This window comes from Ascaphus truei, chromosome 14, assembly GCF_040206685.1.
Source record: "Ascaphus truei isolate aAscTru1 chromosome 14, aAscTru1.hap1, whole genome shotgun sequence".
Classification (NCBI taxonomy): domain Eukaryota; kingdom Metazoa; phylum Chordata; class Amphibia; order Anura; family Ascaphidae; genus Ascaphus; species Ascaphus truei.
The window spans coordinates 41721789-41746152 of NC_134496.1; the positions used below are offsets into that span (position 1 = coordinate 41721789).

The following is a 24364-nucleotide window of genomic DNA, read 5'->3' on the forward strand; positions in this document are numbered from 1 at the left end:
ATTACAAAGTAGCAATCAATATCTGTGAAATAACCTTTGCTTATTAATTGTACCAAAGTTCATTACTGTATTCTACCAATCTAATGGGACAGGTGTTAGTTAATCCAGGGATTCTCAACGCCAGTTCTCAAGACCCCCCCAACAGGTCAGGTTTTCAGGATATCCCTGCTTCAGCACAGGTGGCTCAAACTGATTGAGCCACCTGTGCTGAAGCAGGGATATCCTTAAAACATGACCTGTTGGGGGGACTTGCGAACCCTTGAGTTAATCACTTATTTACAAATTCAGGTGACTAAAACAGATTCATAATTCACAAAAGACAAAGGTAATCAGGTTTAAGCAATAAATACCCAGTTCAATATAATATCATCTGTACTGTAAAAACAAAGGTTAAATCTTAACGTCACATATGAAATTATGATAACAAATATGTTTCAGTTGTTCTACGCATTTCCAAAAGTAATGTTTGAGATGCAAATATTCACTTTAAAATAAACAAATTTACGATCTGGTCAAACTGGATTAAATATGCACAGTGAAGATTGAATCTGACCCCAATTAATTTCAATGTATATAACAATATACAATGGAGCTTGCAGCATGTGGTATATACATTTCATATTTTATATGACACATACCAATTCTCTACCTTATGTTCATCTAAATTTGGTAAACCAAACTATTATTATTATTAATAATAATATATTTGATCACCTTTTGTATTGTAATGTTCTTTGTACTGTATTGTTATTATGTTATTTTCTGTAACAGAACTGGAAAAGGGTAATAAAAATAATATGATAAAAACTAATTTACAGAAATTAGAAGTTGTAATTATATTCCCTGTTATGGACCAATACATCAGTTGGGTCTTCTGGTAGTAAAATATGTTCAATACAATGGAAATCATTGCACTTTTGAGTTTGTGTAGAATGTCCATTACTATCCTTACATTCCACCCTCAATACTTCATCCCACTACTGTATCTATTCATCCAAAGGGCAGTACAAAGGACTCGGGGTCATCCCTTAAGGTTGGAGGAATGGAGATTTCACCAGCAACAGAGGAAAGGGTTCTTTACGGTAAGGGCCATTAAAATGTGGAACTCATTACCTATGGAAACTGTGATGGCAGATAGAATAGATTTGTTCAAAAAAAGGTTGGACATCTTTTTAGAAAGGAAAGGTATACAGGAATATACCAAATAAATATCCATGGGAAGGATGTTGATCCAGGGAGTAATCTGATTGCCAATTTATGGAGTCAGGAAGGAATTTATTTTTCCCCTTATGAGAATAATATCTTTGTAAACATCTAAGGCTTTCTGTGGGAGTCCCAGCAAATTGGTGTCGTTCCAAACCGTGGAGTGAGATCTGGACTTTGGATTTCGGTTGCAGAATCATCTGGTCGACGGTGATTATATTCACAACTGCTCATTTTTTAATTTACCCTTGTGAGTGATATTCTTCCCCCCCCCCCCTTCCCCATAAATAAATGTATTTTTTTTTACTCTATGGGGCATGCACTCTCTCTTCTCTTACTCATATATATATATATATATATATATATATATATATATATATATATATATATATATATATATATATATATATATATAGTTCCTATAAATTATGTAAATGTTCTATTAAAGGGCAATTCCTCCTAGGAACATAGTGAACTAATTCCACTGATATGTTTACGGGGTCTCATCACAGTAATTTGTACCATTTTGATCATAATCTGACCTTTATAAGTACTTTTATTTATTAAAGTTAATTTAAGACTAGGGAGGGATTTGATTTCTTCTGGCTGCTCCCTTGTGTGTGATGTCACTGTATGATCAGCTAGTGTTTGTACAGCCAGAGTCCCCCCTCCCCATCTCCCCCTGTTTTCTGAACAGGAGAGGGTGGATAAGGGTACAGAAAACACTGGATTGACAAACACTTCCCCATTCAGAGGAATTTAACTGGCTGACTGACTATGTTGGATTGCACATTCAAATGAGGTCAATTGTCATTTACCCCATTATACTGTATAACAGGTGTATCATTTCTTAAAAGCAGACACTACTAATATATATTGAGCCATTGAACCCATTATTTTTTGTTATTACCCCCTACTGTATATGCAGTCCTTCTTCAAACTTTGTGGATGTCCATCTCAGGAACATCTCCCCCTTTTCAATCCAGATTTAAGTAATCTTCTAAAACATCCTGCTGAAATAATATTTTATCTCGCCTACAGTATCTGTTTTGACAGCTCCACAAATCAAATTCAAGGTCTGATAAATGTCTAACTGACCCACTGTCCATCTTTGGGCAGCTAAATAGAACTTTTTCTCCACTATTAGTTTCCTGAAACTTTAACAATACTGCAAGAAATAGTTACTCCTCACTCCTCACACCCTCACCTCACTCAATACCCATGCCCTGTACAATATAGCATGTTACATGCCCTGTACTTGTACCTATTAAGCAGGTGTGGTGCTTGAAGAAAACACCAGAATGTATATTATTCCCGAGTGGGAAACAGTATGAAATTGTCATAATATTGAAAAACCCACACTAAAAAGTAAAAAATAAAATGTAATTCCCACATATGGGGGTTTCCCTATATCATAGTTTTTTGCTAATTTCCTATTTTTCATACAATTTGTAAGGATTACAGACCGTCTGAGACCTTTTGGTTTCATTTTTATATTACATTTTCACATTTATTACAGAAAGTGCCCTCCGATATGCGAAGGGACTCTCACAACTACTACTAAGACTATACTGATATCTTTTGAATGAGGGTATAGACTATCCATATACATTTATGCGTATATTACATATGTTTTAAACCAATTTTGGAGCATGGTATCGCGCCACACAATTAATCACACGTCTCATCTTTATTGCACTTATCATGATGTTTTTTCACATTCTATGGTTGTTGTTTTTTCAACATTATGATGTCATTATGATTATTTCACACAATTGTTAATGAGAGAGAGGGGGGGGGGGGTCTCTCTTCTGGTATTTCCCACTTTGTTATCATGACACTAGGGACCAAAACGTAGGTCACTTGAAACTTGATATTCGTACTGAACAGTGCTGGTTTTCTCTTTTAACATTCGCTATCCAGCTAAACCTTGCACCTCTGGAACCAAATGATCAAGTTGTTGAGTGCATCTGCTGAGTACAGTCGGTGCACAGGCTCTCCTCTGCAGTCAGGGTTGGTGGGGTCAGGAACAAGAATCCCTGCTTGATTATGGAGAGGGAGACTACAGCGTCTCACAGATAAGCTTGTTACCTGTGTATTCTTGTGAAGGCGTTTTTGTCTTTTCTGTGATCGTTAAAACTTTGTAGTACAGTCTGCTCTATTGGTTTCTTCTGTTTTGCGCTTCCCTCACAAACTTTAAATCCAATTTCCTGGGAGCAGAGGCGCTCCCATCTGGAGGCAGGAATCAGTTGGAACCTAGGATTGAGGTGGCTTTTCTCCAACTATATAGGCTTGGATTTATACCAAATACTGTACAAGGACTGTTTGCTAATAGGATTGAACCAGATTGTTTGGACATTTCTATTTTCATGCTGCATGTATTTCTGTGTATCTCTATGTATGAGGGTATGTTACTATTCCCTCCTTTTTCACATTTGGGGAATTAATTCCTAATGATCTTCTAGCTGGTTTTTCCTTATAATATCAGTTTACATTTCAGGGACTTTCTTAGAATAATAGACACGCAGGTGTATATTTAGTAGGTCTCTTTTGATTGGGTTCTGGTGCTATATATCCTGTGCATTCACTACCAGAACCCATCCCCTGATGAAATCAGTTTATCTGAAGAAACGCGTAGGGTCACATGTTGCTGTGTGAGGCAGCGTGCAAAGGTGCTTTGAATCACTGCACCGGAGAAGGTGCTGATAATCCGCCCTGAGGACTGGGAACTTTTCCTTTCTGGAACACTGTGGTTTTGCTGCCAACTTGTCGGAGGACTCCTAAAGAGTAACATGTCTTTGGAGGACTGGTGAGGAGGCGATCCCTTGACTAACCGCGTTAAATGGTTTGAGAAGAGCAGCAGAGAGACGCATCTTAATGACTTGTTGGGGCATAAGTTATCTCATACGCTTAAAACTTTGGATGTTTGTGAGTTTAAATCGTCATTGTTCAAGACTATTACATTTTATCACTGGTATCACACTAGGATTGGGTCTTTTTTCTCTCTTTTATGCTATATATATATATATATATATATATATATCCCAAAATACAAATTGTATTAATAATATGTTCTTTGCATATAGTCAATTACATGTATTATGGAGCCTCCTTAAGAGGCGTCACTTGCTTGGAAGGTCCTCAATCGAACACTGACGTAGCGACTAAAGTGTAACTGTTTCAATGTTGGAGATTCTGGCGTTGGCGTAAAAATTATTATGGCGGCAATAATAAGAATAAAAGTAGCGAAACATATGGTCTTAAACTCACCAGCAGAATGATGAATCTCATTCCTTGTGCTCTTATTTTGTCAACCAAAGCTGGAAGTCCTGTAAAGTTTGGGCTTAGTGTAAAATCCATCTGCCTCTCCATGTAGTCAATATCAGCATATTGTACATCCTGCGGGATAATATTACGAGATATCATTGAATCGGAGTTATCTGGCCACTAGGACAAACTAATTACTGGCGATTCCCTTGCATTTCTTCATAGCAGTAACATTGTGCTGCTGGAGGGAGAAACAGTGCCTCTTTGCCAAATTATTTGATATTATTTAAGCAAAAAAAATAAACTGTAGGTAATCATTGATATTAGGAAATGGTTATGATAACATGGAAACACTCATATTACCACTAGCGTTTTGTATACTGTCAAAGAACATGCGACAGTAGTGCGTGGTATTGGTGATGTGATTCAGTAAATTCGTCGAAAAATAACAATATAGACATATGGTGGTTGTCACACTCTTGTGACCTAAGTATTGTACAATGCACACCATTCAATATCTCCCTGTTTACTGGCATCTGCAAGTTTATGCACCGCTTACAGATCTGCAGATGCATTGAATCAGAAGGCTATTCAATGTAATCAGGAAGGATGCCTATTGGATTACATGACCCTGCACACTGTTTGCAGCAAGAAAGTTCCTTAGCACTGAAGGTGTTAACAATTTTTTTTTAACGCAGTGGTTCTCACGCATCTTCTCAGACACTTAAACTAGGCCAGATTTTTGTGCCAGCCAACTCATGTGCCAATTAGGTGATATCACCATTTAGGTGCACCAATTAGGTGCATATGTTTTGTTTATTCTTAAGACGATGTGACAGTTGTTCCCAATGAGAGGTTTGAGAATCACTGGCTTAACGTATAAGTGACGTGCTTGGCCATGTAAGAAAATACGTTTGAGAACGAGAGGATATGCTCACTAATAAAGGTTATCCTACAATCGCTGATAATATGAAAGGGGTTTTCAGCTCCTCAGAGTCTTTCTTTCCTGATTTGTGTATCGTTTATACTGTAGATGTTTTAAATCGGGGGTGCTGAACTCCAGTCCTCAAGCTCCCCCTCCCCCCCAACAGGTAAGATTTTCAGGATATCCCAACTTCAGCACAGGTGGCTCAATCTGATTGAGCCACCTGTGCTTAAGCAGGGATGGAATAAGCCACCTGTGCTGAAGCAGGGACTGATTGAGCTGCCTGTGCTGAAGCAGGGATATCCTGAAAACATGACCTGTTGGGGGGGGGGGGGGCTTGAGGACTGGAGTTGAGCACCCCAATTCTAATTATTAATTCACCACTGATTGTATCCCCACATTTTATTCACCAATTTGTCATTTTTCTCCAAAAAAGGCAAAAGTGCTCTCCAATTTAATAGGCACTTTTTTTTGACTGTCCGATACAGCAAATGGCATATAGCAGGTCGTGTTTTTTTTGTAATCATATTTAATGGACTATGACTTGCTGACAGCTTAATTATGTTTAATGTTTAACTAGCATAGAGTATCAGTAGAAATTATTATCTGTCTTTGGCGAACTTAACCAGCCAGCTGAGCTAATGATCTTGGACCCGAGACTTTGATTTATAATCTGCTGATATTTCTGAACATCTACCAACCTGTCTAAAACTGGTTTATCTTATCTTTAGCTCTAAAGGTTGGTGAGAATGGTTAGAACACATAAATAATTATACTGCTAATAATTTAACTGTATTGTGGCAACCCAGCAATAGATTCTGACCTAGGGGATATGTATCAAGATGGAGCAATTTGCTATATTTTTTTTATCTTTCCTGTTTACTCCCTGTTTTAAAGATATAGTTCCAAAAATAGCATACCCTTCAACTGTACATATTTAGCAGGTTCTGAGCCTATGTTTTTTGTGCTGTGCCTATTTAATCACAGACTTTTATAAGCCACAGGAGAAACCAGGGAATTCTGGGATTTCACAGAGAGAATCCCTGAGCCATATCTAATGGCTGATTCCCCCTCCCCCTTAAAGTTTCAACAGAAGGCTCCCCTCTCCCCCTCCCCTGCTGTAGCTTGGGCCCCGCTTCTATGACATAACTTGCATTATGCAGCATCACAGTGTGGCTTTTTGGTCGGAAATGGTTATGTCATGCAGCACATGGGGTTAAAGAAATTATTGTAAAAATGAATCATTGGCCTATTTTTGACTTTTAAAAGCTATTATTGCCATTTGTTCAATTTTCTCCCATTTGAAACCTTGGAGTTAAAGAGGAAATCCAAGCCGTTTTTCTTTTTTTAAATTTTTTCTTCAGGATTGAAGCAGGGGGGGCTCCGGAGCTGAACCCCATTAATTTCAGCTCTGGGTAACCCCTGCTTCTGGAGATACTTGTCTTCGTAGTGTGTGCAGGTAGCCATTCCAAGGTTCACATTATGACTGATTTTCAAAGATCCCGGGCTCTGCGGGCCAATAAGAATCTGTGACATCACCCAGTGCGGTTTCCTATTGGTCCATGTGACCGGGACGTTAAACTACAGAGAGATACTGGTACTCCCTACGGAGGTAAGAATCTCTGGAAGCAAGGGGTCCTCGGAGCTGAAATGTATGGTGTTCAGTTCCGGAGACCCCCTGTTCAATCCTGTATTAAATGAAAAGAAAAAGATTTTAAAAAAGGCATGGATTGCTACGTTAAGCTGGGTTAGTTAAGTATTGTCTTTAGGGGGGGTTAAATCATGTAAATGATGCCTCCCTATACCCTAAACAAATATATGAAACAGCTTTACTGTAATATTCTTCACAGTTAATAAAGCAGAACTCAGGACGCAGTAGAAAAGTGCAACAGTAGCAAAAACCTGAACTTACATAAGGAATCTTAGCTGCAACCATATCATTATACAAGTCAGCTATTTCCTTGTCATCCTTATAGCCATAGCGACATAACTGAAATCCTAGAGCCCAGTAGGCTGGCATGACAGGGCGTCCGACAAGCTGAAAAGGAAAGCAAATGAAAGTGAAGGAAAATTCATAGGGCAAACATACAGTGATAAAAAAAAAATAACTATTTCAAAGCATCTTACAGCTGTGTACTGTTGAACAACAAGTTCTGGTGTGGGACCCAAAACCATGTAAAAGTCCAAAATGCCTCCAATAGTGCGATATGTTAAAGCTGGAGTTGGCTGTAGTGTCAAATCTGGAAGGATAAGAATTTAAATTAATAATATGCAGACCTATAAAAAATACTAAACTGTTTAAGTTCTAAAAATACAGTGAGGAGTCTGTATGTCCATAGTAGAGATGGGTGGATTTTTTTTTGTGGATTTGGATCCGCCGCGGATCGTCCGGGTCCTTCGATCCGCGGATCTCCGTGAATCAATCTCAAAAAAGGGCGATTCACCTTTTCTGGATTCTGTATTTATCATTGACAATCCAATCCGAGGATTCAATCTTCTGATAGATTGTAACAATCCAAGCCGCAGATTGCTGACTCCGTGGATTGGGTTCTTAAAATGCACAGGCGTATTGTGGAATCCACGAATTGGATTGGTACAATTCACCAGTGGATTATATCCAATGGCGGTTTTTGATCCGTCGATGGATTGTTCCAGTTTCAATCCATGTGGATTTTACACTGCAACACGGATTTTGAATGGAAAGCTCGCGAAATGTTACAGTTTCACCCATCTCTATTCATTAGTTAGAAGGATGGATTAGATTCACTGTTATATTGTTTGATTATTCTTTAGTTCCTTAACCTGAATCGGAGGAGGGTCAGAGAGACAAGTGAAGAAGATGATAAAGAGGAAGAAGGAGGAGATAATATCAATATAGTCAGAAGTGGGACATTACACAGTTAAAGGGGTAGATTGACTAAATTCCAATGGGGGTAACACATCCCAATCCAGCATGAACTGCCATTCAAATCCATGGCAGTAATGTAATCGGATTGAGGTGCGATACCCCGAATCATCGCTTAGTGAATACTGGCTAAAGATGTTTTAACTTCCATTCAAGTGAAATTAAAGCATTATTAACTCTGTTACCCCATGACTCACCATTGAATGGGAGGTGAGGGGGCCTGTAGATGGTTAGAGAGTGGGTCGAGAAGCAAAAGTGATACATCAGTTCCCAATTCGCAGTCTCTTAGCTTTTAAGATTTGAATGATAGAAACTTAGAAGAGCAGATCCCCCCCCCTTGCAGAAATGTTCCCCATATTTGTTACATGGGTGGGAATCTGGGGGTATTTGGATTTTAAATTCAGCTCCTGAGATCCTGTGGTCCTGAGATACTTAACGGGAAAGATGCCATTGGTTCATACCCTCCAAAGATACGAAATGGAGGTTTACATGTCCTGCATCACGCAGGCCAATAGAAGTTTCCTCGCAACTTCCTATTGGCCTACATGACAAAGGGGATATAAACAACCAGTTATTACCGGCGGTGCCTTTCCCGTTATGTATCTCGAGAACCAGCACATCACCGGAGCTGAAGTTAACATGATTCAGCTCTGAAGACACGTTGCTTCTAAGCCATATGAAAAAAAGGTATGCATTCAACTTGGAAGGCACCTTTAACCACTATAAAGACACCGACAACATCAAGAGGTTAAAATATGGAGGTAAAATAAACACAATTGATTCACCCAGAAATAAAAAAATTAAAACGTTAAGACATCAGTTTACCCATTGCATTGCTGTTAAGCAGAAGGACAGCATGAGCACTGCCATCATTTTCCAGCCCCATATAGAATGGATGAACACCATAGGAATTCTTATGTCGCTGAAAAAAAAAGTTATGTTTGGTTGTTAGTTTAATCCGTAAAAATTATTTAATCTGTATGTGTGTAATGCAGGTTTGGGTGTGTCTACGTTTCATAAAAATATTCAGGTGTCGTGTTCTGTATCTAAAACAAAGGGTCAAGTCCCTACCACATCCCAAATCCCAACCACCTGCCAAATCCCAACCACCTGCCAAATCCCTACCACCTGCCAAATCCCTACCACCTGCCAAATCCCTACCACCTGCCAAATCCCTACCACCTGCCAAATCCCAACCACCTGCCAAATCCCAACCACCTGCCAAATCCCAACCACCTGCCAAATCCCTACCACTTCCCAAATCCCTACCACCTCCCCAAACCCCTGTCACCTGCCATCCCAACCACCGGCCAAATCCTCACCACCTGCCAAATCCCACCACCTCCCAAATCCCTACCACCTGCCACAGCTCACATCAAATGTATACAAATTATCTTTATGCTATAGTGAGTTAAAGAAACAACATATAATATTGTAATGTCTTATTACCTTTCTATTAATTCATTTGTTTTTAACATATTTCCTGTTTGATTGATGTACTACTCCTCAATGACTCCAAGCAACATTCAAGAAGCAACAGAGGATTATGTATCAATCTCCCGGCTGCAAAATGTGGGCCAAATTAAATAATGCAACAGGTTTATCAAAGAGAAAACCCCATTGGTGTCAATAGGAATTATTTTATACGGTAAATCTGGGGATTTTCTTTACCTTCTTTTGCAGTTGGGAGACTTTGATAACCAGAACTTTGAGATAAGCTCTGTACTTACTATCGGGGGTTGATCTTTTGAGAAAAGTCCAATAGTGGTACCCCAGTTTAATTCATGACGAAAACTGTTATGCTCCGTTTCTCCAAGTCCATAAATATACTGGGAGGGCAGTCTGGTTGAAATCTGAATGAACATGTCTGAGAAGGTGAATCCAGGCACCTGAGAATCCCAACTGTAAAGAAAAGAAATAAGTCAATGGTATCATTATTATGATTCTATGGAAGTCATTGTTGGAGGCTGTTGTAATAAATGAATGTTGTAATGAAAAAGTATAATTTTAAAACATGTTCTCCAAACACTGCATTTTACATCAACTAGTCCAGGGATTGCCCACTCCAGTCCTCAAGGGCCACCAACAGGTCAGGTTTCAGGAAATCCCTGCTTCCGCACAGGTGGGTCTATCCGTCTCTACTTCAGAAAAGGTGGCTCAGTCTTTCACAGAGCCACTGATTGAGCCACTTGTTCTGAAGCAGGGATATCCTGAAAACCTGACCTGTTGGTGGCCCTGGAGGACAGGAGTTGGCCACCCCTGAACTATTACAACTACCAACAGATAAATACAAAACCAATGGCAATGTTTGTCCCAGAAGCAATATCAAAGTCTGAAAAACTGGGGCTAAATCGGTGCTAAAGAATTGAACCAGTTTTCTTTTAAGGAAAATCTCCAATTGCTTTTAATTGGATTTATTTTCTTTGATAAATATGATTATGTCTTGTACCATTTGTGCTCCCATGTTGCAGCCAGGAGAGTATAAAAAATAGCCCCTACAGGTGCTAAATGACTTCGCACAATACACATACATGGTGTTTAGAGAATACCCTTAGACTTTGCTAAAAAGACTATTTCTTAAAGTATATCAGCTCTAAACATTTCCATCAACATCTCTAATCCAAGTGTCTCAAACATTTCTGACTCAAAGGACAGATGATACAAGCAATAATCCCCCTGGACGCGAGTCTAATTTCTTTTTGTTCTGAATTTGATTAGAAGAAAGCGCCTGACATTTTACAGAGGAATCAATTGCTTTCAAAGCACAAATGAATTTCTGAGGAAGTGCTTGAACATATTCCCTCTGGCTCACTAACGGTCCCCTAAAATAACAGACCTCTCCAAAAAGCAGTAACTTAATGAATTTACTTAAAACACTTTTATGGCAGAAGGACTATAAAGATTCCAACATGGAACCTCAACAAGATGAAACTAGTAAAAAAACAGTTTCAAATAAGAAAACACACTTCTTGCATTAACTTTCACAAAGGACATGGCTTTGATTTGCCAAAAAGTACTCTACTGTATATTCTATTCTGCACTATAGTGGTGCCTACATATTCTTATTTATTACTAAAGATGTAGAGGCCATTATTGAAGCCGCTAAGGCATCTTGGTGGGAAATCCATAATGCAACTGGCAGACATAACGTATGCCAAATCTTCGCCATCATTCTCCAATGTGCTAGCAGGTACCCTGCAATAACAGCTGCTGTATATTAAATCAAGCTGAAGGTATTTCCTACAGTTATTTTTAGCCCTTACATTCTGGAGACGGTGCTGATGTACGCTGAGTGATGTGTCTCATACGCCTTATCTTTTCTCATATTTCGCAACATGAAATTATGTAATAATACATTTGAGGAATGTGGTATCATCATATAATTCCCCTGACCGGACATGAACCTTTCCTTACATGATGGCTCCGCTGCTTTTCCTTATGATCTGAAGTCCAAATGGATTATCTTGAACAGTAACACTGTACAGTCGCTGATCCTCGTTGCTTGCTGGACTGCTGGGTGTATTTATTGGTACAGGAACTTCATATCTTTTATTATTGGGGTCATAGATCTATACAAAGAACACATATTCCATGTTAATTATAAAAGGACAGTATGACACGCCGACACAGGAAACCAAAAATGTGACATGATGAAAAATCAAATACATTATAGCTTGTGAAAGTTTCCCAAAGATTGCTCAAAACACTGTGCTGTTGATCAATCACTACAGTAAAAATGTAGAAGTATCTTCAGTTGAATACTTATTTCTATATATTTTCTGTCTGGTAATGCATGTTCAGATGAAGAAGTGTTCTGTAACCTTCTAGACTTGCTGTGAAATGAGGTTAAATTGACAAAATTTTCAATGCATTATAAAGACGTTCAGTTTGTTTAGAACTTCTGGGGGTTACCTTAAATTGAAGCATATTGTTCTCGTGATATTTTACATCCACACGAAGTGAGTTTATAGGTGGGGAGATTTTACCATAACGTGGTACGGATCTGGTGCCTTGGTGTATATCAACTGTTATACCAGAGTCAGTAGACAGCACTTTGCCAACATTATAGCCATGGTCGCTGGGGTAGTAGCAATATGGCTCGCCGGGAACAATGGAAACCTGAAGAAGATCGTCATTAGTTGAGCAGTAGAATTCAAAAGTAAAAGCAAATCCGATTCTTCTTTGACAATGTGCTTGCTACCCAAAATAAATAAAAAAACATTTTATTCACTGGCCATGCCAATAGGAACTACTCTAGTGTGATAGTTGCCAATGCAGAGCTACTAAACTAGGGCTGTCACATTTACATTTGTACAATACGGGACGGCAAAATCCAGTATGAAAGTGTGATGTCATAATGAGCGATGAATGATTTGCAAATGCTTCGAGCTGAATGGTATCTCCTGCTTGACCGAAATATTGTTTGGTTTATATCACCTCTACACTTGGCCGGGCCGGGAAAGCACACCGAACTAACACGTAAGGGTGGGAGAAGGGTAACGCCTATAGTGGTGGGGGTCATGGTATTATGAGATGACCAGGCAGGGTCCTAACTTTATTCTTTTAATAATTTAGTAAGGCGACATCTACCGGAAAAGGGAACTATTACACTCAAGTAGAAATCAATTACGATTTTATGACCGGTTTCATCACAGTAACTTTAAGTTGAAGCATTTCACGTGAAGGCGTTAAATACGGAAGAATTGTGGACCCTGAAAGACATTTCAGGCTCAACTGGACAAGTCAATGAAATATGGGACAATCCCGTATATAGGGGACATCTGGTAACCCTATACTAAACGCAATGGGACAGATTAATAAAGCCAGAAGAATGTCTGAAGGTCAATTTTATCGTCAAAACAATTATGAAGACAGCTTGACTGAATTTAATATTGAAATTATTATGGCAAAGAGGCATTGAAGTAAAAAGGGTGAAGTGTCTGAGAAGAGGGGAGTGAAGAAGTGTCAACAAATTAGGACTGCACTTTCTATTCAATAAGCCCTGAATACCCAGAGTGACAATCACTGGGCCATTGAGATATTGATATCAAATGTTCTCACTGCCTTTACTGTGGCGAATTAAAGCTGCCTAGATCAGTGGTTTTATACCTTTTAACAACTGCAGAACCAGCTGAAAATGTTGTTTGTGTTTACAGAATTCCTGGAAACATATCCTGCATACATAAAATACTATTGCAGTAGTAAGGCTTATATATATGTTTTAAATAGAGTAAAAAGTTTGTGTGTGTGTATACATGTGTGTGTGTGTATACATGTGTGTGTGTGTATACATGTGTGTGTGTGTATACATGTGTGTGTGTGTATACATGTGTGTGTGTGTATACATGTGTGTGTGTGTTTATATATATATCTTTCCTGCTGCAGTTTTGAATTTGGCGCCTACATCGCTCACGGAGCAAGCGCATTGCGGCGATCTGATTACTCTGAACAGACTCCCTTCACATGCAGACATACAGCTTCCAGTTTGTCTTTCCTTGGACCAGTGCTAAGTACAATTTGGCTGTGTGTTGACCTTTGTCTATAGCTCTGCTGCTACACTGTGTGTGTATTTCAACCTGTGTATGATTCCACTTATGTATGCTTTTGCTATGATGCTAACATGCCATGGATTCATGAGTTGTTACACTCAGTACTTTTTGACCGGCCGGTCCTAGTGTTTAGAGGCTAACTCTTTGCCTCCACCCTACAGGTTCTGCATATGTACTAATTTATTGGGTATTTCTGTTTGTTCACACTCAGCTTTCTCGTGGTTTATTCAGCGTAGTCATACAATGGCTTTAATTTACTATTTACCAGTACTGACTTTATATTGCTGTTTCCAGTGTGTAGCTTAGTTTGTTATCAGTGTTCTAAGATTAGACAGCCCTGGGGACACCGTGGATCTTTGTATACTGTATGTTTTATGTGTCTAATAAATTTTGATACTTTTGTACGCTAGAGTGCTATTTTGGGATCTTTTTTCTCTTGGTTTCTGTTTAAAAAATAAAATAAATATATATATATATATATTTATATATATATATATATATATATATATATATATATATATATATATATATATATATATATATTATATATATATACAGAGAGTGGTGTGAGGGGTGTTTGTGTGTGTATGTGTGTGTCTCGAGCGCATTGCACCGTTCACCATTGTGTCCAGTATTTTTGGAGAAGCCACCTGGCAACCCTAATTACAACTGATAGCTGTTTTTCTTGCACAGTAGCTATGTCTAGATATTGTGGCATGGAATTGTTTAACCCTTAAAGGCACTATAGGTACTGGACGTTTAAACTAATGTCCAGGAAAGATTGCTTCTGCAGTTCTCAGGGACATAGCAGGAAGTTTGTAATCTCTGCACTAACAGCCACACAATTGTGGTGTTGGAATGTCCTAGACACATGAAGGATGTTGCCATTCCAACTCTGAAAAGGTTAAGAGGGCAGAAAACATCTATTTTTATGAAATGAGTATGAAAATACGATTCGTCTCAAATATATGCATTATTCACTGAGCAGAAATGCTCAGAGGCCTTTATAGTTCAGGCATCAATACACATCTGAAAAATGTTTAGCAAGTGCAGTGAGTTTAGTTTAACAGGGACGTGAGGTTTGAACCTCTATGAAAAATATCTTAAGATTCGTAACTACGTTGAGGATCATTAAACTTCTATTAATTCTCCCTCGCCCAGGTGCTTTCACTTGCAAAATAAAAATGATTATGTTATATTGAAAAAAATGAGTCATTTAACGGTAATGTATTGAACACTATTTAAAGCGTTGATTTTGATGAGTCCGTCCTCCCTTCTAGTTGATTTTAAAATGATGTGACAATGTTTTCAAATGTAAATACAATGCTGAATAATTAACAACCCCCTATAGAGAATCCTCAGGGTAAGACATATTGTTATATATTGTTCTGCCACTTTCAATTGTGGTATGTTTGTGAAATTTACCACATTGCCATCAAGATATGTCTTAGCAGCACTTACTGTAAAGGTTGAAGTATTTGTTTTCCCGTTTTCCTTCATACACATTTGTACACATTTTTTTTTTTAAATGAAAAACTTTTATATATATATATATAAAATATATAATAATATATATATTATTGGTTTTAATGATGTTTTATGAATGACAATTTATTTAAAGCAGCGAATGTCAAACATGAGAATGTACCCAAATGTTCTTCATATATACTAATAGAAATGGGTGAATCTGCCCAAATCCGTTTTCTGGATTTTCTCGCATTTTCAACCTCAAATCCGTTTGCGGATTTTGCCGGTTTTAATCCACGCGAAGAGCCGCCATTGGATACAACCTGTGGACGGACTTGTAGAATATAACGGATTGCTGAATCCTCAGAGTGTGTAAGTAATAATATAAAATCCACAAAACACGAATCGTCCTTTCTCAGATTGATCTGCTGAAATCCGTGGACCAATGGAACCGGCCGATCCGCTGCGGATCCGAATCCGCCCCCAAAATGTGCCCATCTCTATATACTACAAATATTAAGTAAGAGAAGGACTGGCACTGAGTTTGAATCAGGGGAACCTGGTTCAATTCCCGGTGCCAGCTCCTTGTGACCTTGGGCAAGTCACTTTATCTCCCTATGCCTCATGCACCAAAACATAGATTGTAAGCTCTACAGGGCAAGGTCTGTGTCTGCAAAATGTCTCTGTAAAGCGCTATGTAAAACTAGAAGCGCTAAACAAGAACATATTATTATTATTATGATTGTATTTGCTTTGTTTGTATTGTATAGTACTTGTGGATCACTGGCAATCTTTTTTTAAATGTACTGTGACCAAACTCTGTGCTGCTTGCCATTAAAATTAAACTAATGATTGCACTTTCATTGTACGCACCTCCCAGACACAGCCACGGGTTACACAATTATTTTCATTTCCATTGACTTCAGGGTGACAGTCAACTTTTACAAACAGATTTACAATCTGAGTCCATTCCACAGTGTACGATTCTCCAAGTATCAGCTGAAGATTTGTTATTTGCAGAACCTGCAGAGAAAATACAGACAAAGATGTTTTTATTATACTGTACATTGGGAATTTTTTTGGGGGGGGAGTTTAGTCTAGTGACCAGTTTTAACATTTGCTTACAACAGTGGTTTTTAACCTTTTTTTTGGTTAAGGAACCCTATAATTATATTGTGAAATTCTGTGAAACCCCAACCCTCTCTAACAGGAAATCTGAGATCAAATGCATTGTAAAGTACCCCAACCCTCCCTTATAGCACATCTTAGATCAGATACCTTTTAAGGAACCCCAACCCTCTCTAACAGCGCATCGGAGATCAGATAAATTGTAGGGAACCCTTTAGGGATGCCCGGCGAACCCAAAGGTTCTTACAAACCCAGCTGAAAACACTGGCTTAAACGGTTCACTAAGGTGTGAACCATACTGTTTAAAGGTCATATGAATAAATAACTGAGCCCCTCATCCAATTTATATTTATATTATCTATCCACTTTATAACATATTTTTCAAGTCTGCAATTTGTAGGTCAGTGCACTGAAAAAAATGTGTAAACAGTGTAATATCAAGACAATATTAGAACCCGGTCATAAGGAGGAGCATTAAAAACCAAGTTGACACACTTCAAAGAAAGAGATATAACCAGTATTTGGCAAAACAGTGACATGGCAGTCATTCATTTTTTTCCCCCAGGCAAATCATGGAAAAAAGTGGTTATTGATAATTACCTTGCTGGAAGGATTATAGATGATCTTATGGCTTGAGGGTTGTTCCAAGCCCCCTTTTTTCACTATGACATTATCACTGTTCAGAGGCACTCCAAGTATTTTTATTTCTTCAAACCTCAGGTTATTTGGATCGGTATACATTGCATTGGTTGCTGTCATGGTTAGTAGGTTCTGAAAGACACCACTTTCCTTTAAATAACATCAGGGTTGGCCTGAAAATTGTTTGTTAGCTCAATATCTTGCATTAGGTCAGCTCTTCCCATCAGAGCCCCTTGTGTTCGACACATTTTCAAAGCTTCCCCTATATTTTTAAATACCTTCATCATTATTTGGTTTAGATTTGAAACTATAAGAAGTTTCATATAACTGTTATGTCTTAGAATACGGGTGGGCAAGTTCAGTCCTCAAATGGTCACCAACAGGTCAGGTTTTCAGGATATCCCTGCTTCAGCACAGGTGGCTCAATCAGTGGCTAGTCACTGAGCTACTGATTGAGTAACCTATGCTGAAGCAGGACTATTGCAAAAACCTTACTTGTTGGTGGCCCTTGAGGACTGGAGTTGTCCATCCATATTAAAATGTTGTATTTTTTTTAAATTTGGGGGGAAAAATTGCACTCTGCCAGTTTAGTCATTTGAACAAAAAAAAATAGCATTTTGCTAAATTGCTAGATATAGTAAATGAAATCATCAGTTTTCTACAAAATGCGAGCACTTAAATTTCCAATTAATTTATTTATCATGTGAGCTGTCATCCTTTCTATGTCAGCAGCACTTTTTAATGTATTATTTTCTTCATTTTATATTCTGCGGGTGGAACTTCTAATACTATGTGTTTTAAGAATTAAGCTTTACGTTGTGGTCCACATGTTCAACCCCCTACGTTCTTGTTTTAATAAAATGATAGCGCATGTGAAATACTTACAGAGGAAACAGAAAATGCATATAAAATATTGTTCTTTTCTATGGTCCCTGAAATAAAGAAAATTATATTTGTCAATTGATGTTCCACGCCAATATGTATGTATAATTTTATTTATATAGCGCTTATAATGCATGTAGCACTATAATTCATGCTGCTTAATAATGTGCAGTGAACAGCAGTGTTGTATATATATATAAAACAAATCTATATAAATAAAACATTAATTTATTTGTGGGCGCTGTCTGTGCAAAGATCGTCCATTCACAGGACCCAAACATGATTCCTGCTTATGTATATGTATATACAGTCCTCGACAAATGTGGTCGCCCAGTGCATTTTACACCTGTGAGGTGTTTCGTGGGATGCTGTGGCGGGGTGCTGGGGCAACATTTTCCTCCTTCTCTGACTGCACACTTACAATGGCCGTGCGGGAAGTGACCTAAAATGGCCACCGGCGCGAGATGGATGCCCGAGATCATAGCCGGGAGGTGTAGCTGGAGGCGGGCCTGGGTTTGTGAGGCTACAAAATGGCCGACGCAGGCCCGTGAGCAAGGTGCACCGAGGCGACCGTCCAACCTGGGTGCGGGGAAGGCGGTGCAACCACTCCACCTGTGCTGCGGCTGTCAGTGCTCGCGGACCTGCCTCTTCCCCAGAGTCTCACTTGCTGGTGATCTGGGTCAGGTGAGCCCTGAAGAAGCATGCTGGCTGGCAATACCTGATCTGGAGGAGGGGGAGGCTAGTGGAGAGCGCTGCTGGAGTGCCCCGAAGGAAAGTAAGTGCAGCCCTTGTCATAAATGAGCCACCTGACCCCACGCACCCCCCTCATTCTCGAGGAGCTGATAGGCAGCAGACAAATACCTCTTACTCCCCCAAAGCCCCCCAGTCAGTCACCTACCCAGTCAGTCACCCAGTCAAACAACCCAAACCAGTCAGTAAGTCACCCATCCACCCAGTCAGTCAGTCACCCAGTCACACAACCCAACCCAGTCAGTCACCCACCCCGTCACCCACCCTCTCTTTCTCTCACACATTCTCTCTCTGTCTCTCACACACTCTCTCTGTCTCTCACACACTCTCTCTGTCTGGGTGATTTATCAAGCACTGTAAATAAATATATACATATCTATATATCTATCTATATACAGTACAGTATATACATATACCTTTGCACAGACAGCACCCACAAATAAATTAATGTTTTATTTTCCACCTAAGAACACTGCACTGTGACATTTGCATGTCATTTCCCAGAATCCCTTGCTGCAGTGGAAGCACTGTGTGCTAGGATAGAATGGGGGAAAGCAGCACTGCAGACCTGTCTGAGACATGTGAATGTTCTCACAAGTGATATTTTCATTTGATTCATGTTAAACAAATGTATTGTTGGCAATGTCCCCTTCTAATACTCCAAGAATATTATCAAAATCTGCAATGCCCAATAAGACTAAGATGTAAAGGAAACACCAAGTCAAATATACTTACTGTCATTATATACAGTAGTAAGTGCAAACATTTTGATTAAAAAACACCAATATAAAACGATGGGAATATTGCCACTCAATAATTGAAGGATTTGAAGTAAGCTGAAATCCAACGTTGTAAGTCATATTTATTTTTCAAGTGCAAATTATTTCAATATGTATCTTTGGGAGACTGCAAACCAATGTTATTAAGTTGGCCTGTTTATGAAAACAATTCACTATATTTCCTTCTGTTTTATTTTCAACCTAAGAACAATAAAATTCCAGTTCTACTTGGTTTGCGAGAAAACTGAAGCGATTCCACTAGTAGAATGACCCACCAGCAGTCTATATTTATTACTATACACGTCAGCAAAATCGGAGCTCATTGTCTTTGAAGACGTCCACATTTTTTCAGCCTTTACAATAATATAGCAGCATGTTTAGAAGAAAACTAATTGGTTCCCTAGGTCTTTTCCACCACTGACCTTACAAGTTGTAACAAGAATAACATGCAGCAAAGACTGACTTTCAATGTGGCGATAACGTGTGTGTAATGAAAATCAGAGCTATAAAGTAACAAATATCTGATTTTACATCCCCTTTTGAAACTATCGTAGGCTATTAAAAATAAAAAGCATTTTGAACAAGACATAGAAATGGGAAAAGGTACACTTTAAGAATCCTAATAAGGAAAGAGCCCAAGGGAAATGCAGATAAGCACATTTCAATAATATAACCAATATCACCGCTGCCAGAGAGGATAGCAACACAGGGCGATGGGTTAAATAAAGGCACAAACACAATGCAAAAGAAGGTATAAAAACACAAGAAGAATGGACTGCGACTAAGGGAAAGACGATCGAAGGCAATTTATGTGAGAAGGAAAAAGACAAAAGAGTGTGAAGGAAGTGAAGGAAGGGATAGATTATTGAATGAAAGAAAAGAGAAAGCGACATTGATTGTGGAATTTGGGCAATTAAAAAATGCACAGTGGAATGAAATTAATATAAGGGAGACCCAATGGTGTGGTCAGGAAAGAAAGGACATGCAGTGACATTGGGTAAAAAAGGAAACTCAATGAAAGATGGCTACATGATGGAAGGCAGGTAACATACTGTAAGAGACACACAAAAGGTAAACGGAGACACACAAAAAGCAAAAGACTGACAGAACGAGAGATACTATAAGATCCACGTGCAAGAACACCTTTTGTATTATACTGGAAGATGGACGGAGATGTGGGAAAAGTGAGACATGATGGCTCCATTCAATATGCTGGTAATAGCGCTACCTTAACAACGAGCCTTAAAATTTGACCAGTGCGCATGCGCAGTATATTGGAGACCGTGTCTCTGAGACATGAAAATCAGTTAATAATGCTATTACAGTACTTTGACAAATGGACGTTATTTTTGCATTTCATTAGCTTCAAGATACACGTTAATAATAAGAACAATAATGACCGTTCCCTATTTCATGAACGCCATGTTATTCGGTAAAAGTTAACTCCCTTCTGAGGATTCAGCCCTATGTTTGGTGCCTGAATCACAGGAAGATAAAGAGACTTGCCATGTACTGACTTAATTACCATGCTGATATCAATTAATCAATTATCCCAGGTGTGACTGACTGTCGGTAATCAGATCTACAACATAAAAGCATGGAAGTGCACTGTATGAGGCATAAGTGATGAGATGACAATATCATTCCAACCTCAGCAATCAACATGGGGCAGAGGATGATAATTAGTGGTAGTGATCTTACACAATGATGGAGGACAATCCTGAGCAACAGTCCTCAACCCCTCTGTGGGTATCGGCGCTCACCCTTGCTCAGCTAGACCTTGAATACTTCTACACAATGCACAATTACCCAGTTCTCTAAAGAGTGTGATGAGTAGAATCCTGAACAACAGGGCCTCAAACTCTCTGTGTGCACTAGGGCAGTCGGGCACTAGGGCATATGGGCAGTAGGGCAGATGGGCACAAGGGCAGATGAGCAGTAGGGCAGATGGGTTTTGGGGTAGGCGGGCACTAAGGCAGGCAGGCACTAGAGCAGGCAGACACTAGAGTAGGCGGGCACTATGACAGATGGGCACTAGAGCAGGTGGGCACTAGGCTAGGTAGGTGGGAACTAGGGCAGGTGGGCAGGCTCAGCACTACCAACCTGCTATAGAGGCAGAACTGTCTCTAGCAGGAACTATATGTGCTCATGTTCTCATGTCGAAAACAGCAAACTTTTGTGGCAAAATGGCAAACCTTTTTTGCAACCTCCCAAAAAGGTGCAGAAACAGGTACATCTCTCAAAGTTTGCAAAGCAAACTACAAGTCTCTTGTACGGACCACAGAAAAGCGTAAGATGAGCATTTGTACTGCAAAGTAAATAGAATGAAGTTTAAAAGAAACAATAAATGAACACAAAAAGGGAAATATTGAGGCTAATCTGTTCAGAGGAGGAAGAAATAGAGAAGACAGTGCAGACACACAAACTGAGATAACTCTGCTAACGTGCTTCACAGCTCTTGTAATTGGATTTTTAAAAGATTGTCAGGAACAAAAGACGCCCATTCAATACAATTAACTCTATTGAATAATTGGTGGTTTTAAAGTAAAACTGTCATATTTAAAAATTGTAACATGTACTTTGTTTACCATTTCATGTCAAAATATTACGTTAATTGAATAACGTCTAAAAATGGTTTAGACGACTTTTCCTGTGTGATCTTGAAAAACACTATAAAAGCAAAATTACGGTTATAACTACAAGAGCGCGGTGTCACACTTTGTATCTACCTCTAGATTCTCCGTCATCCCAGAAGAATTCTCCCTTGGCAGATTGGGCATCATCCAGCGCAATAATAAGACCAAGAGAATTTTTACGGCTGAAACGATAATAAAATAAATGACGATAAAATACAATGCTGCCATCGAAATGACTAAGCCATAAAATGGAACGGAAGACATCTGATAAAATGAAAAACATTCCACACGTTTAAAAGATTAGGAACACATTGAGCATCCTTTTTTGAAGATTTTAACTTTTTCAGCAAAATGAAAACAAAAATTATGTGTATATTTTTAAAACACTTCTTTGTCTTGTACAGTAAACATTTATTAAGTTACAATAAAACTCACAAATATTAAGGTTCAATTAATGAGAGTGGGTATGTGGCTCCTAAAACAATACTTGCCATATTCCTGAACCGTGGATATGTTGATACAGGATTTGTTTACTTCGCTTAATCATCTGGCTCACCCTTAGGCTGCGTCCATAGTTTTGCAGTCAGCACTCCTCTGCGCTCACGCTGAGGCTTGTCTGCGTCAGGAGCGATTGCATGAACTAGCAGACGAGCCAGCGTGTGCGATCGGGAGGCGGGGCACTGATGTCAATGCACCGTGACGTTGACGCTGCTTTGCTCTGATTGGAGGATTTCAGCCAAAAGCGCGCTCAGAAACAGGTTCTGCTGTCTGCTGAAAATCCCTGCGCCTCAGCCCGCCTGCAGACGATGGCAGGAGCACCCTCTCAAGACATCCTTATGGAGGATGATGGGGCTCAGCCCTGACTGTCCTTCTATGGACACAGCCTTAGAGACGGGCGAAACTGTCAAAATCCGTTTTGCGGAATTTCCCAGCTTCCATTCAAAATCCGTTCCGCGTTGTAAAATCCGTCGATGGATTGTTCCAGTTTCAATCCGTGCGGATAAATCAAAAGCCGGCATTGGATACAAAGCGCTGGTGAAATGTAACAATCCTATCCGCGGATTGGATTGTTACATTCCGCTGAATATCGCGTATTGGATTGGCGGTGGTAAAAAAAAAAAAAAAAAACAGAAAAAACGAATCGCTCTTTTTAGGAGAGATTCGCAGAGATCCGCAAACCAAAGGAACCGGACGATCTGAGGCGGATACAAATACGCAAAGAAAATTCACCAATCTCTACTCACTATCAGCATTTTCTACATACAGCCGTCCTTCGTCACTAAAGTAGACTGAGAAAAAGTCTGAGCAACTCTTTTGAAATGGTAAGACATTTAACATTCTCAGGCAGTAAGCAGCAAAACTACCATCTGTGATAAAACACCATTCCAGAGAAGACACTTACTGCTGTTCAACTGAAATGAAAAGTTGCAAATTTGTGCAATGACTGCCAAATCTTCCTATTACTAAACCAATGTATCAAAGGATTGCCCCTAATTCTTGTCTTTCCATGAACTGTAGAATAGTTTTCCACCAGGGTTGTGGCAGGATAATGAAACTATTCACCTTTCTCAAAGTCATTTAACTCTAACCTAATGTCAGACTTGAAGCGTAACTTTTGTTTCACCGGCAGTGTGTTTTGGGATTATGCAGGCTCTAGTTCAATTGCACAGGCAACACCACTATTAAGATTCATTTCTTTCATCTCAGCAAAAACTTTTTTCATTTAGTAGCTCTGTATTTACAGATGCCTACGAGACCTGAGGGAATGAATAATGCCAGGTTGCTCTAAAATCAGTTTTTTGCATGAGTGCCAGTGTGTAATACTGAGATGTTCACATATAATGCAGTTGTCCATCTTAATTCTGTAGTTCAAGCAAGATTTTCCGCAGCTGTTGAAAACCGATCCTCTTATTAGAGCAGCAAAATGTGAAATCTTATATGTTTTTTTTTATTAAATCAGTTCTGTAGTATTACATAATAGTGAATGTTTTTTTGTTGTTGCCATTTTAATGAGTTTTAATATACTGAGCATCCTTTGATTTCTATAGCTGGTTTTAACACACCTCACCAGCAGTGCAAGATCTTTGTAACACTTTCCTGTTTGTGCTAATCTGTTGCCAATGTTCCCAGCAGTTTGAGCTGCAAACTGTAACAATAGATAATGTTTTTCAGTAATATCCGGATACAGTGTAGCTTCTGAGTTACACTGTCTGAAGGATTGATCGGAACTGAAA

The 24364-nt window shown here is 39.1% G+C and overlaps 1 protein-coding gene across 1 annotated transcript in view; it reads right to left on the reverse strand.

Annotated features, from left to right (window-relative positions):
- The window catches only part of SI (sucrase-isomaltase), a 142517-nt gene that overhangs the window by 70182 nt on the left and 47971 nt on the right, over positions 1 to 24364 (reverse strand). The window contains exons 22-32 of the mRNA XM_075570611.1: positions 22224 to 22312; positions 17969 to 18015; positions 17045 to 17215; positions 16190 to 16339; positions 12213 to 12419; positions 11715 to 11869; positions 10031 to 10202; positions 9126 to 9222; positions 7523 to 7635; positions 7308 to 7433; positions 4474 to 4602 (exon numbers count right to left, since the gene is read on the reverse strand). Of these exons, the coding sequence (XP_075426726.1) occupies positions 4474 to 4602; positions 7308 to 7433; positions 7523 to 7635; positions 9126 to 9222; positions 10031 to 10202; positions 11715 to 11869; positions 12213 to 12419; positions 16190 to 16339; positions 17045 to 17215; positions 17969 to 18015; positions 22224 to 22312 (1456 nt within the window). The remainder of the gene's footprint in view (positions 1 to 4473; positions 4603 to 7307; positions 7434 to 7522; positions 7636 to 9125; positions 9223 to 10030; positions 10203 to 11714; positions 11870 to 12212; positions 12420 to 16189; positions 16340 to 17044; positions 17216 to 17968; positions 18016 to 22223; positions 22313 to 24364) is intronic.